Source organism: Dermacentor variabilis, chromosome 4, assembly GCF_050947875.1.
Source record: "Dermacentor variabilis isolate Ectoservices chromosome 4, ASM5094787v1, whole genome shotgun sequence".
NCBI classification, from domain to species: domain Eukaryota; kingdom Metazoa; phylum Arthropoda; class Arachnida; order Ixodida; family Ixodidae; genus Dermacentor; species Dermacentor variabilis.
This window is the reverse complement of record NC_134571.1, coordinates 193,476,104-193,490,240: the sequence shown is the minus strand read 5'-3', so window position 1 is coordinate 193,490,240 and position 14,137 is coordinate 193,476,104. Positions and strand designations below refer to the sequence as shown.

The 14,137-nt window shown below is 48.1% G+C and overlaps 1 protein-coding gene across 1 annotated transcript in view; it reads right to left on the bottom strand.

Annotated features, from left to right (window-relative positions):
• LOC142578119 (uncharacterized) overlaps positions 1-14,137 on the bottom strand; it is a 186,120-nt gene that overhangs the window by 41,254 nt on the left and 130,729 nt on the right. Inside the window, exon 7 of the mRNA XM_075687527.1 lies at positions 4,108-4,389. Within this exon, the coding sequence (XP_075543642.1) occupies positions 4,108-4,389 (282 nt within the window). The remainder of the gene's footprint in view (positions 1-4,107; positions 4,390-14,137) is intronic.

Genomic DNA, 14,137 nt, shown 5'->3' with positions numbered 1-14,137 from the left:
TCAATGTTAGGCATTATTTACAACTTTCTTGTATTTCTGCATTACCGTGAGTTCATATAGTCAGAACACACAATGTACAATGAATGCGCGAAAGCTTTGCATGTGCAAGCGATATTCAAATTACAGACATTCGACGTCCTTTGGATGACCCTTGACTGCCATGTACTAAGGGTACATATTAAAGACCTCAACTAGGCGTCATTAAATGTCTTGAATATTTGGTCTTTTGTGGTATGTCCAAGAGATATTTGTGGTTCGCTAGGGGTTGCTAGTGCTGACTTCCTGCTTGGCTAAATTTGGTCACGGTTTAACACTTACTCGGTGCACGAATCCCATCGTCGTTTTATCATTGACCACATGACACAAACATACACGCGTACGTGTGTATACACTTGCTTATTGCGTCTCAATCAGGCGTTTCTCTAGTTAACGTCCGTTCAGTACCCATGTAGAACCGAACAATCGGCTGGCACGGCCGCAGTAGAAAACAATCGTCTTCAACGCGGCCGTCGTCGTGCTGTTTGAGCACAAAAACGCTTTACACACACATACGCCACTGGATTTACACAAACACGTTGTTCCAGCTTGTGTCGCTTCCTGCGTCGTCGTGTTTGTGCACACAAACACGCTGCACACACAAATCGGTATACACAAACCCGTCGTTTCATTGCGCATCGCTTGGTTTGATCGCAAAAACTACTAGGTGTTGCCTGTAGCATGAGGGCGAGTTTGCGATATTTTGCTGGGGATGGACACAAGGGGGCTCAACGGAAGTAGGTACGTTTCGAGCAACCCGGGTACCCCTAGGACGAAAAGTGCCTATATGAGCAGTTCCCATTGGTTACGCGCGGGGGCGCTGCCGTCCACCGGCTGTATGGGCATGCAAATGTAAATGCTCTTCGGGGCACCATAATGCAGAGTTTCTCTTTTTTGAAGCGGTCCGTGATATTGCGCCGCTCCTTTGCCGCTGCCTCCACCGTGTCGCTCCGTGTTGCGCTCATCGCCTCGTGCGAGGCGCTGGAAACATGCAAGCGACGTGCTTGGATTTAAAACCTGGCCTTGGAGGACCAGAGCATGCAGTCCACAATTCCGCAGGTTGATCGGCCCTTTTGGATGGCAGAGCAATGCTGGCTCCAAGTACCACTGGGGCAGATGCATCGCCGCTGACTCACTACACCTGGGCCAGACAGCCCTCTGGAGCAAGGCGCCACTTCTGCGAATCTGGATTTAGGCAAGTAGGTGGCCCTCCTTCCTCCCTCTTTAAACGAAATGTTTTCTTTCACTTTACCTACGAAAATTTCTTTTTCTTTCTTTCACATGATGGGCAGGACCGCGAGTATGGGGCGTGCACACCATCAGGCTTGCCACAATGTGGAGCGTTCTCGCATGCTTCAGATGAACGTTCCCGGAACTACGCATGCCACAAATAAGCCGGCTTTTACATTGCTGTTTGAAAGCCGAACCTTCGGCACTTGAAGCAACTGAGACAATTTGGTTCGCTCGGCCAAAATGAAGCTTGATGTACCCGACGTCGATGGAGTAGGGCAGAACACTTCATGTTACTTCACGCCTCATGTTACTTCCTTTAACATTGATGACATTCCGCTGACTTCATGCAGTTCACCAAGAGATCAGCCTCAGTCAGCTCCAAGAGGTCATCATCTGAGACGACGCTGCGGCCTCTGTCCCCGGTACGATGCTGGGTAACTGTTACTGGAACATCTGACACATAGACTGGGCAGCTTCTCATGCTGTTTCTCATCGCGTACTTTCAAGACGATATCACGGCTTGCCATCTTCGAGGCTTCATAATAGCCTATGTTAGAGATTTAGAAACAAGAAAAGGTGAGATTGTTCCTGCTTGTTTTTCTGATTTTTCGAGTGAATGAGATGGAATCGTGAAAAGCTTTGTCTTTGACGTCGAAAGAAGTGGAAGACATCTTTGGTGTGCCCTCATTTTTGAAGGCAATCAGGAAGTGATAGGAAGGAACTAGCCAAACACCAGCCACCCCCCATGGAGCCTGTAATACCACGTGATCTTTATGTATACTCTTGCAGTGTCGCAAGTTGTACCGCGTGTTATCTGTATATGGAGCAGTACACTCCCCTACGTGGCAACGGCTTGACGGTTTTGTGTGTTTTTGAGGGGTTAGAAGCTCCATGTCGTGTCGGGTGACAAGTCACGTCATGCGCCACGGGGCACGGTGCCGATGCTCAAAACGGTTTCTGAGAACGCTGTCTTGTAAGCACCGATTCCACTGACCGTCGTAATTTGTATTGTCGCACTGGCTTCCGAGTACTTTGCTGGCTAGAGACGCCACCGAGGTTTAGAATGGCCTAGCAATATTGACCAAGTGCTAATTGTTCGGGGCGGTGGCCCGCTCTCCTACACGTCCCAGCGACAACAGCTTGTTTTTTTGTTGTTGTTTTTAATGTTGAGAAATGCCCGCATGCTGTCGAGTGACGATTAACAGTCCATGCCGAAGAGGCACAGTAGGCATCCGAAGAAAGCATTCGGAGCACGTCCTTTTGCAGACACTGAGTACAGATGCCGTTGAAAGTCATAATTTTCCTACACAGACAAATATTGAGTGGACTGCGGTACGTGGGTTTGTGGCGCCGGCACTACAATTTTCGACAACGATGCGTGAAATACGAGCCTGGCTATCGTTCTTGGGTTAGGACCCCGATACGTCGACGAGGACTTAGTGAGAAGCTTGGAGCCTACATGAACATTTGACGCATTGGCGCACTCGACTATGAGGTTGTGCCTGACGCAATTTCGCTATCACAGCGGCGCCACTCACGACCTGAGTAGTCCATGACGTGCGACTTAAGTTGTTCTACAAGCACTAAAGAACATTGGGACAATGCATAGCTGAATTTTGGACTTCATTTTTTTGGACTGTGTTACTTTGGATTTCGTTTCTTTGTTGTTACTTTAGTTTAATTAGTGTCCTTTCGATTTGTTTGTAGCATCGAGACAATACTTTATGAGAGTGGTTCATAGAGACCGGTACTTGTTTATTTCTTTTTTCGGGTGGCCGCTTTTCACCGTCTAACAGACGTTATGGCTCAGCGCGGGACGCGCCCGCATGCATCGGAAGTTTCTTGAATGTTATTGATGGTTCTCTCTGCTGTCTGTTGTCACTGAAGCTTGCGTAACTGTTTGTATGTGCGACGCGAATGGTGTAGAACTTCCTGGAAGACGCGCGGGCACCAGCGATTACTCTGGAACCTTCGGTGACTCATGTATAAAAGCCGACGCGCTTAAGCGGCAGCTAAGATTGCTACGATCTCCTACCGTTTTCGCCGCTATCTCTGTGCTTTAAGTGTAACTTGTTTTTTTGGGTAGAAGTTCGCCCAATAGGAGTTAGTTTCATCATTCGCAGATTTGCCGCTCTGTTATTCACTGTCACTACCGGGTCACAACATGTCACTGCAGCTAAAGCAGATAAAGAACCACTTTCTTCTTAATTAAAAAGAATAAAAAGAAAACAATGACAAGAATATTTTCAAAACGCAGTGAGCTTTGCAAACGCCTAAAATGGCCAAAACAATTGAGAAGAGCGCACATTTAGACACCTCTCGCTATTCATTCTATTGCCTCTCCGAAGCATTATACACTGCCACAATTATGTCAACGTACCTGCTTAACTCGCTGCGTATCATCACAATGCTATATTAATTATGCACGTTGTCTCGCTTTTTTATTTTCGCCCTAAATAGTCAACAAATACCCGCCGTAGTTGCTTAGTGGCTATGGTGGGCTGCTGAGCACGAGGTCGCGGGATCGAATCCCGGCCACGGCAGCCGAATCTTAATGGGGGCGAACACAGTCATGTACCTAATTGAGGTGGATGTTAAAGAAGGCCATGTGGTCTGAAGTTGCCCACTACGGCGTGCCTCACAATCGCATCGTGGTTTTGGCACGTAAAACCCGGTAATTAGTTTTTTTTTTTTACTCAGCCATGCATATTAGGTGCTGCTCACGAAAGCAAGGCTTTTCTGTGGTCAACTTTTATTTAAATGACTGTTCTGTATGGACTATAAGTGCTGAGTGTAGAAAGAAGTTTTCTTTCTCAAGATATTTAAAGAGCGTCCTACCTTTATCTGTACACCGGGCAAGGGAACCCCTACGTCAGCAGTAGTTTGGGGCTCGCCTGTCTTCGGTTGACATGTGATAATGCCGCACGATTCCGTCAATCCGTACACATTCAGCAGAAGGTTGAGACCACTGAAAGATTTCCGCACTGCCTTCGCTGTGGAAGGTGAGACCACACTCCCACCCACGGCGATTCTTCGCATGCTGGACATTCCCCGTCCAGTGCGTCTCATCTCACGCACGATTTCTTGAAGCTGACACGGGAAGAACAACGCCGCCGTCGACTGCGCAGAGATCAGAATAGTGAGGAGAGAAGGGAATGGAGAAAAACATTAGTCGTAGGCTGCGGTGCTATGTTATGAAATAGCGCGGCCTAGGTGTCTTGAAAAACCGAATATGATAAAGCTGCTTACAGAATCGCAATGGCTGGCCATGGGATAGAAAATAAATGATCCCGCCTATTCCGCGCACTGTGGAAATCGATGTAAGCAAAGCTTTCTCTTCTGTTTGCTTCGATTGACGATAAGTACCGGTAATGATGGCGGCTCAAATTTAATTTCCTTAGTGTTTAGTGGGATTTGAGAGTGACGAGATGGTGATAAAGGTTACCTTGCGTTCACCACTGCTGTTTGCGGAGCGCACAGAACACACAGCGAGACGTGTTTCCTAGAGGCGTTTGTTGAGCGCCGTATTCAAATGTGGAGGCCAGATTGTTACACTAGAAATGTGGGCTTTAGCTGCCTTAAACAAGCACCTAAAGCCTCGTTTTAGGGAGCATAGGTGCTGGAATAGGCACTATACACATAGGGTTGTGCGAATATTTGAAACTTTCGAATAACGAAACGAATACTCTCCTTTTCGATTCGGTTTTCCAATATTACCAATCGTGAACTGTGCCCAGTTAAACATGAAATAAGAGCAAAAGTACGGTAAATTTAGACCCTCGCAGGCACATTATAGAAAAAAAACATTAGACTTTGCGTAGTGGAGGAGGCCACGTCACTTAGGTAGGCATACTTTACAGGCTAAATATACAGCGATCATTCGCACACTCTAAAGAGACCTGGACATGCGTAGAAACAGCTTGTTTGCTACTAATGCTCCATTTGTGCTTTCAATAAATAACGCTTCATGGGGTACTGTGTGTTCACAGAAACTTGCTAACATTAATAATAGTAGGATGCACACATCCTTACATATTATTATGATAGGGACTGTTCATTATTCGTAAGCTGTTCGAAAACTATTCGATACCATTCGATTCGATTCGCTTCTGACACTATTCGATTCGTATTTGATTCGGTCTCAAAAATCCCTATTCCCACACCCCTGCTATAATTTGCCCACATCCCGCTACTTGTATGTGTATTGAATGTTTTTCTATTGCCAATTTTCATTGTACGCAACCTGAGGGACATCGCGCTGGTGAGGCGGTAAGCTTATCGTGCAAGTCATTGATTACCAGTGCTTCGTTCGGCACACGGGAAGCCGCTTTTTAACATCCCACATGGTATCCCACATGGTATATCTCTTCTGGCGCAATGGGCAGAAAGCGTCAGATAGCAGACAGCCGCACTTTCCACCTTGCATTGGAGCGTCAAGTGGAGCAGTCATAATAAGTACAAAATAAGCCGTCAAAGCTCGTACATGCATCGTTAATAAGATAAACATTATTTCGTTCGTAAAGTCAGCAAATATTCCAGTAAGAGAGGTAATGATATGTAATGTACGTTGAGAAGTCTTTTAGGAACTTATCACAGTAACATATATATGTCATATGTTCATTTTGAAGTTCAAGTATCAGCCTCGTGTTACACACAATAAGCTTTTATAGGATGAAGGCAAGTGCACAATCCCCACACAAGTGAACGGATCGTTTCTGAATTTCCGTATTTTGGAGGCAAAACGCTCCCTGGGATTCCTAGCGTTCTCATTTGTTGAACTTATGAAATTTCTTTGAGCGGAGAAAAAAACTCTTCCTCTTTAAATCAACCGTAATTCTTTACAAATTCTTTTGACAGCTGCTGCAATAGACATGGGATGCGTTAAAACTCTCGCAATCGTGCGATAGCTGTGTCAAGCTTCGTGAACATAAATTCTTGCGCAAGCGCTTTTCGTATATCGTTATATGATACCGGAGCGGTGAAGTCCGATTCCGATTGTCGCTGTGTAGTTTAGGAGGAATGTTCGAACGTAGTTGTATACCAAGATGCTGGAGCAGAATTCGGCCACGTTATCGAGGATGAGGTTGGGCTCTAAATTATTGAAGGTCGACTTAAGATCGAGCGTGAGGAAAGCGCTCACGCTCAATCCGTGCTGTAATCAGAGCCTCGGACAACTTCTTGAAGCCTTCATGCTGGTGCTCGGTCCGGATGCGCACGTTTTCTTTTCGCAACAAGTCTCAAAGTGATGCGTTCACCACGCACATACTTGAGATGAAACGCTGTACAATATTTATTCTGTCTAGAAAGACTTGCTTTTCTTAGGCGCTGGTATTTCATGAATACCTTGCACACGATGAGGGTCCACAAAAAAGCGTTCGGTGGTGAACATTTGCCCCAAATAGCGTGCCTCGAACTGTACCAAGCAGAATTTCTTTTTTGAGTTTCAGGTTATGCTCCCGACAGCGCGTTAAAAGAATTGATAAGTTTCAGTGATGTTATTCCTTAGTCTTGTCCCGGGGAACGATGCTATCCATCGCTACTGTCACATTTGGTAGTGCTTCTAGCACGTGGTGCAGCGGAGCCTGAAATTTTCCACAGCCGAGGCAATTCCGAAAGGCATGGGCAATAAGCGAAAAAAAAAATAGATTATGGGGTTTTACGCGCCAAAACCACGACCTGATTATATGTAACGCCTTAGTGGGGCTCTCCGGAAATTTCGGCCACCTAGGATTCTTTAACGTACACCTAAATCTAGGTACACGGGTGTTTGCGCATTTCGTCCTCATCTAAATGCAGCCGCCATAGCCGGCATACCATACCGCGACCTCGTGCTTAGCAGCCCGACACCATAGCCACTAAACAACCACGGCGGGTGCGCAGGAAGCGACAGCATCGGTGCGCTCATTGTACAAAGGTTCGAACTAGAGTCATCTAGCTTGATCGGCCAAAACCTTGGTACCGCATCGAGAGTGGAAAACAATTTGGCTCCGGCAAGCCTTAGCTCAGCACCTTCAGTTGTTAGGATAGCTTTCACAGAGTAACGCTTTATTGAGCGCTGTGGGGTCAAGGCAGATACGTATTTTATTCTGCCTTAACTACCATAACCATGTGACTAGACCGTTATGTTCGCCCATTAAACTTCAGTCCGGCGCCTTGTTCTTCCATGTACTAATAGTTATTTGTTGCTCACAAGAAAAGTCCCAATTCGTAAGAATCCAAGCGCAATACTCGAGAAAGCAGCAACGAACACATATAGAGCGACGCCTAAACTGCCGGACAATAGAGTTGGTGCGAATACTACGCATGCTTGGTCAATGAATAGAGGAGAACGGCAAAGAAGATCACACCTTACCTAACGTAAGGAAAAACAACGAAAAGTGTGGCGCACCGGGTGACCAGAAATATGAAAGTGTTCACGGAAGAGGAAACGACCAGGCTAGTGCAGGCTTTTGTCATGAGCCGCGTAACCTACGGGCTCTTGTTCCAAAAACTCTTAAACAGAGAATGCATATAAATGATACAAAAATAGCCTCAGGACTATCATGCAATACAAGCACTGAAAAACTCCAAAACCTGGGAATACACAACACATTTGCAGAACACGCAACGTCAGTGATACTCACGCAGCGAGAAAGGCTAAAACTCAATAGAGCAAGGGAGAGCCATACTACAAAAGCTAGGACATCCCCCAACATCCCAACACTGCGGAGAGCGAACACCTCTTCTACAAAAAGAAGTCAGAGAACACATCACAGTATCTCCCTTTCCCCAGAACATGAGTGCAAAATATCATACGAGCAGACGTGAGGCTCCGTCCAGAGCATTACAAAATAAGTTCGGACGCATCCGGGACAGATGCGAGTAGAATAGTCAAAGAAAAATACACTGTAGTAGCTACAAATACAAATACCACGATTGGGGCGACCTTACAAATAGAACTGGTTAGCACGGCAGAATCGGCAGCCAATGCCTTGGCCATCCCAGATGCCGAATACAAAACGCTGGGAGCCCTATTCATGTCTGACTAGCAGCCAGCATGCCGTCAATACATGAGGGGAACTACTATATCAAAAAAAATTACCGACGATTACGTTACTTCCTAATGCGAAATTTGAGCGCAGCAAATAAGCTGTTTCACCTTTTCGATAGATTGAGGCAAAGAAATCGAGCAACACATGTATGCGCTATCACAGAATTTTTTTTTATTTTTCACACGTATTCCTTTAACAAAGACTCCACTAGGTAAGCTTCTGCTTCGGCGGCACGCACCTCTGGATTCTGACGGCGACGGCGCTGGGCCTCTGCTCTGGCAGCTCGTTTAGCAGCAGCAGCAGCAGCAGCAGACGGTGGACTTCCATCGGTCGTCTCGCTCATGGCTCAGAAAGAACTGGCAGATAATTTCGCAGTGGCGAACGGCAGCGGCAATTTCGGCTCGGGCGGTGCACATATACAGATCCGCCGCCACCGATCTGGCTCTCTGATTGCCACCGCACAGGGCGAACGGCAGCGGCAATTTCGGCTCGGGCGGTGCACATATACAGATCCGCCGCCACCGATCTGGCTCTCTGATTGCCACCGCACAGGGGTTGCATTGGAGGAGGAGCGAAGAAAGGAATTAAGTTCGAGCCGGCGCTTTGACAACCCGAGACTCGCAGGAAGAGGGGGGAGGGGGGCGGCGTGTACACACAGCGGCAAACGATGGGGGCAGAAGCGCGCGCAGCAAGCGGACAACACGATAAAGGGAGGAGGGAAGAGATAGCAGCGACTGACTGATGCCGCTGACGCCGATAGTGAGTCAACCCCAGCTGCGGAGTTGGTTTCAGGGACAACGCCGCCGATGCCGACACAAACAATATGATACCCTCGCTTCCGCAGCGCTAAGAACCAGGTCTAGCCGTGGGAAGGTGGTCACGTATTCGTCGACGTGCCGGGGCCTACGTGAAATAACCGGCGCGTCGGCAACTGAAGAGCACCCTATCCGCCACACAAGAACAGGGGGGGGGGGACCCTTTCCTCCTCTTTCTGCATGGCGGCGACGGTGTTCTATGCAGTCCCGTTATCTTGACTCTCTAGCGGCGTCAGCGGCATCCAGCGGTATCAGTCGGTCGCTGCTAGCGCTGGGGGGATGAAAGGGGGCGGAGCTGGTTACGAGGCCGACGACAACGCCGACGACGACGCGAAACCCAGGAACGGACGCCAAAGAGCTGCGCTCTAAAATTACGGCGACAATCCTTGGAACACACATCACCTGGTGTCCTGCGCACGCGGGGCTAGAGGTTAAGGAGAGGGCAGACGGTATAGCTCGCGGAATTAGTTGTCGAGCGCCTATCGAGACTCGCAAACAACCTCCGATCACTCCGCGTGACTTCGCGGAGGCATAAAGAAACAAAAGACAGAAATTCAGCCCGCCAAACCATGTCGGCGCCCACTAAAACAAACGCGCACACGAAATCATTAATCCTCAACAATATCCACCTAACGGAATAACCAGACACATGTCTGGGGTGTTGGGAGCGGCTATCTCGCACTCAGACATTGTGGACGTGTAGCCTAAGGCCATCCGAAATTATTTCACCCTTATTAAGGACAAACTCAATTGAAAGGCAGTGGGATGTCTGGCTGGCGAACAAGGATCGGGACAGCGAAGTTGCTCTGCTCGACCAAGCCGAGCGAGTCGTATAGGTCAGTGGAGCCCTGGACTAGGGGATCTAACCATTCTTGTCCTATTATCCCGAAGTAAAATAATGTTTCTACTACTGCTACTTCGAAAGCCACGACAACTCTTTTGTCTGGCACGACGACTGCCATGGCTCCGGGCTTAAGCTTCATTCTTTATTCAGAGGTACCCCGCGTTGCCCAAGGGCGTGTAAACAGGGGGGCTACAAATTCAAAGAAAACGGTTCTTTATTTATACAGCAAACTTCGTCACAAGACAATTGATTTAACTGTGGTGCAGTTTGAGAAAAACAGGAATTAGCATAAATGTTCGTTTTAGTTCAATATTCTTGGATTTTAAGGTAATGATCAGTTATTTTAGATATATAGTGTGGTAGTTTAAGATAAGTGTCTGTTAATTGCGGTCTTGTTATTATGTATCTGAAATAAAAATTTCTAACGCAGGAGTGCTATCTCATTCAATCTCCCTTTTTATTTCAGTGCAGGTATTGTGTACTCCACGACTTCAAAGTGTCGCAGTCCACTGAAAAGTGCAAACGGTTGCGCTGCTGGATACAACTGTTCGAAGTGGATGTTTCGCACGCGACATGTAAACCCAAGGCATTCAGCCACTGATCACCTTAGAGTCACGGACATATATCAATCCACCGCGAAAAACGCTTATTTTCGCACTTTCCTGCTCGTGCACAAACGCGGCCAAAATTTTGCTTTGGTCAGTGTTTTATGGCCGGAGAAAGTCATTAGAGTCGCCAGACAGGGTTGCTGAGGCTTCAGCGGCAGCTTGTTGACAGCCTTACTTGAAATTACGCAGCAGTTCATTGTGGCTTCTAGCTTGTACGTGAACAGGCGACCTTCGATACCAACTGTTGCGCTCCAGTGGCCTGCTGCCGCTGCGCTTATGGTCAAGGCTTGCAACAAATTAATGAGCCATTCTACTCTTTGTAGGTGGATGCCCAAAGAAGCTGGTCCGGTTGGCGTTGAGCTTGGGAAGATGCGCAGGCACATGCGGGCATACGCAGCCGTTCGTCATCGAGAAACGTGGAACCGCACCCTTTAGCACAGCCTCTGTATACGCGTTGTACACAACCGAGGCGCGTACGCTTTATCAGCGCCACCTTAGACGTGCCGCAGACTCGAGACTCCGCAACGTTCTCGCCGAGAAAGCACCTCCGGGAAAGCACCCACCGCCTTTCGCCGTCTTTCTTCCGGCCGTATGCCGCTGATTTGCGATAGCTCCTTATCGAACCATAGGGAATTACACTAGGCAGCTTGATCCGAAGTTGCAATCGAGAAAATCTCTTCGGGACCTTGTGTAGGTGCCGTCGCATCCCGGCGCCATGCTCTCGCGATGTCGACATCTCTTTGCGGCATTTTCGGCGTCACGACGTGCATCCTCGGCTCTTGCTCATCGCGTACCTCTTCTCAGGCCGCCGGGTTGGCACGACGTGACGGTCTCTCTCCCGTCACTGCTCTGGCTATCGCTCCTCGTAGATACGCTGCTCTTCAGGCGTACAGATCACGCCTTCCCATATAACAGTGGAGTGAAATGATACCAAAAATGCCCCATGGTCGCCTCACTCAGGCGCACACTACTTAACGCAGTACGTCATACATTCACAGAGACACAGCTGCGACGGAGCGCCGTTTTACATGCAGGTGGCCGTTAAACCGAGCTCCTACGCGAGCAGCGATATACGTTTGCTTTTGACTCACTTTTTAGGAGAGAGTTTATCACGCGGATGCCATAATATCCCGGATCCTAGCTATAGACAACTTCGCTGTATATGAAATCGTCATTATCATCGGCTTCTAGTTCGCGCAGTTCCTTTTCCTAACGTCTCCATGGACAGTGCACAGATGCTTTCCATGCTAGGACAAAGTGATTATGTCCACTGCACTATCTGCGGATCTTCCCTTGAGCCGGGCACATGTTGACATGGTGATTAAAATAACGACAACGACTACAGGGTTGCTTTTGCGTAGCGACTGCCTGGGTTAGTGCGTCGCGCTCTACTTTGGCGTTTTCTCTGATTACCTCAAATATCGCCTTTTTTTGCTTTTGTGCACAGCTTATAGCTAATGTCGTTCCGAACGACGCGCTATCATAAATAAGCTTTTGCTGCAAGTTATTGTCACGCACCCTCAAAATAATGCGGTGATGCAGCATGAGATCTTCCAGGTTTCCGAACTCGCACCTCTTTGGTAGAAGCCTCGGATCTGTTAACCAGTCATCAAAGCATACGTCTTCTTTTGACCGTTTTATCCAAAGTGGAATTCATTGAGGGTAATATTCGCCACCGGTTTGCATACTTCCTCCAATTTCTCAAACAAAATACCAATGTTGTTTTGCCTGCTTCAATTTCGAATTTGAAAGTGCACCAAGTTTTCCTGCCGTCTGCAACTATTGCAAGTAATGTTGCTGATTGTACTTCTTTAGACTGCTTGCTAAGCTGGGTGGCCGTAGAAAATAGTGAGAAGTCACTTTCCTAAGTTTTACCTCCTATCCATGCGTTTAATTCCTGATGAGTTCAGGGGTTTCGGCTATATCAGCAGCGTGGAAGGTGCACATATTGCGACTGGGTAACACTGCCACCATGCGAGTGAGCCGGCAGTCATGTTATGAACACCGTTTATTCCAGATGTAAACTGATATAACTACAGAGCGTCAACGCAATTGGACATACAAAGATTATGCAGAATCAAATTACGTCCGTCTTACTCAGCACTGCTGCAGCGCACCAGACAGACGCTCACAAATCATCTCCACTTCTTACTGGTTAGTGTATGAGCGCGCTCCTACACTTCTCGCGCGGTACGGGCAACCCGTAGTTGAAGTTTTTAATTCACGCGCTGCCTCCTGCATCTTCCCGTAGGTGGAGCAGGTGTGGGTAAACGTCGGGATAGGTAGACCTAGTGGTGAACGCGTGCGTTTTTGTCTCGAGGTCTGCCGTGAGGGCTGCTAGCACTCACAGCATGGTCCGACGCTCCCGAAATCGAGGGCGATCTGCGCGGCTTCCAGAAAGGAAGGGTGCCGCGAGTCATTGTGAAGTCGGGACATCTGTGCATCTAACTGTTACCGACGCGGGTGGGTTTCGTGGGGTCAGAAGACGATGTGAAGTACATGCTGCCGATCACATGCCACCATTTGGTTAATTTTACTGTTGCCTTAAGATACCCCCAGACCGGGCATGGTGCATTAATTCTCCATAGATCAATAATTTGCTCGCGATCTTGCTAAACTCAGTAAAATGGTAGTGGAATTTATGGCTGCGGCCACGGGGGGGAAGTGTGCGGATTTAGGATAAAGAGACTTTCCCTGGATTTATCGTGCGTGATTACTACTAAAATTTGATAGTGGATGTCGGTGGCCCCAGAATGCCTTACGACTGTTAAGCGGTTGGGCAAGAGGGCACCCATGAGTTGCTGCAATGAACTTCGAATCCATCGAAGGAGGGGGTGCAGTTAGGCTACTGTAGGAGAATGACATCAGGAGCCGTCGGGGTCGTGGCAATGTACTTCTGCAGAGGGCTCCAGTCGTGTGGGCACTACCTGCAGTTCCATCGCCATACGACAAGCGTCAGCGTTATGGTCAGCGTTATGAGTCCCCATCTTTGGGTCTGACGACTGATGGGCGCGCGTAATAGTGAGAGCGTTTTGTTCTCGGGAAGATCGCCCAGGAGCTCGCCCAGTCCACATACGCAGATCGTGGAAGAGCAAGCGGCGAATTTGTTGTATCTTCCACTGGGTCGCCTGCTGTACTTCGGTGGATAAGGTGGTCATGCAGCTCATTAGCAGCTCATCGAAAATGGTCGCCGTTGTGTTAACTGTGCCTTTCACACGAACACCACCACTTTAAGCATATCGCGAAATTCCTGCCAAACGTTGGCACACGCTCTCTGTATCTCGCGTCCAAGGTGGCATCCAGAGACTGGATCTTAGCCTGGATTTCAGAATGATGCTGCTGAACCGTATTCACCTAAGACGGACCACAAAGGAAGATACGACACAGACTGGCGCCAGTGTGTGTCGTATCTTCCTTTGTGTTCCGTCTTAGGTGCTTGCGCTGTAAGTTTAAGTTCAGAATTATGTACCACCGAGGTCCAAATGAAGATTTACTGTCATCCCGCCAAGCCTGGCCATTAAATTTTGGTCCAAATAGCTTGACTTCATAAAGCGGAGTGCACAGCACTGC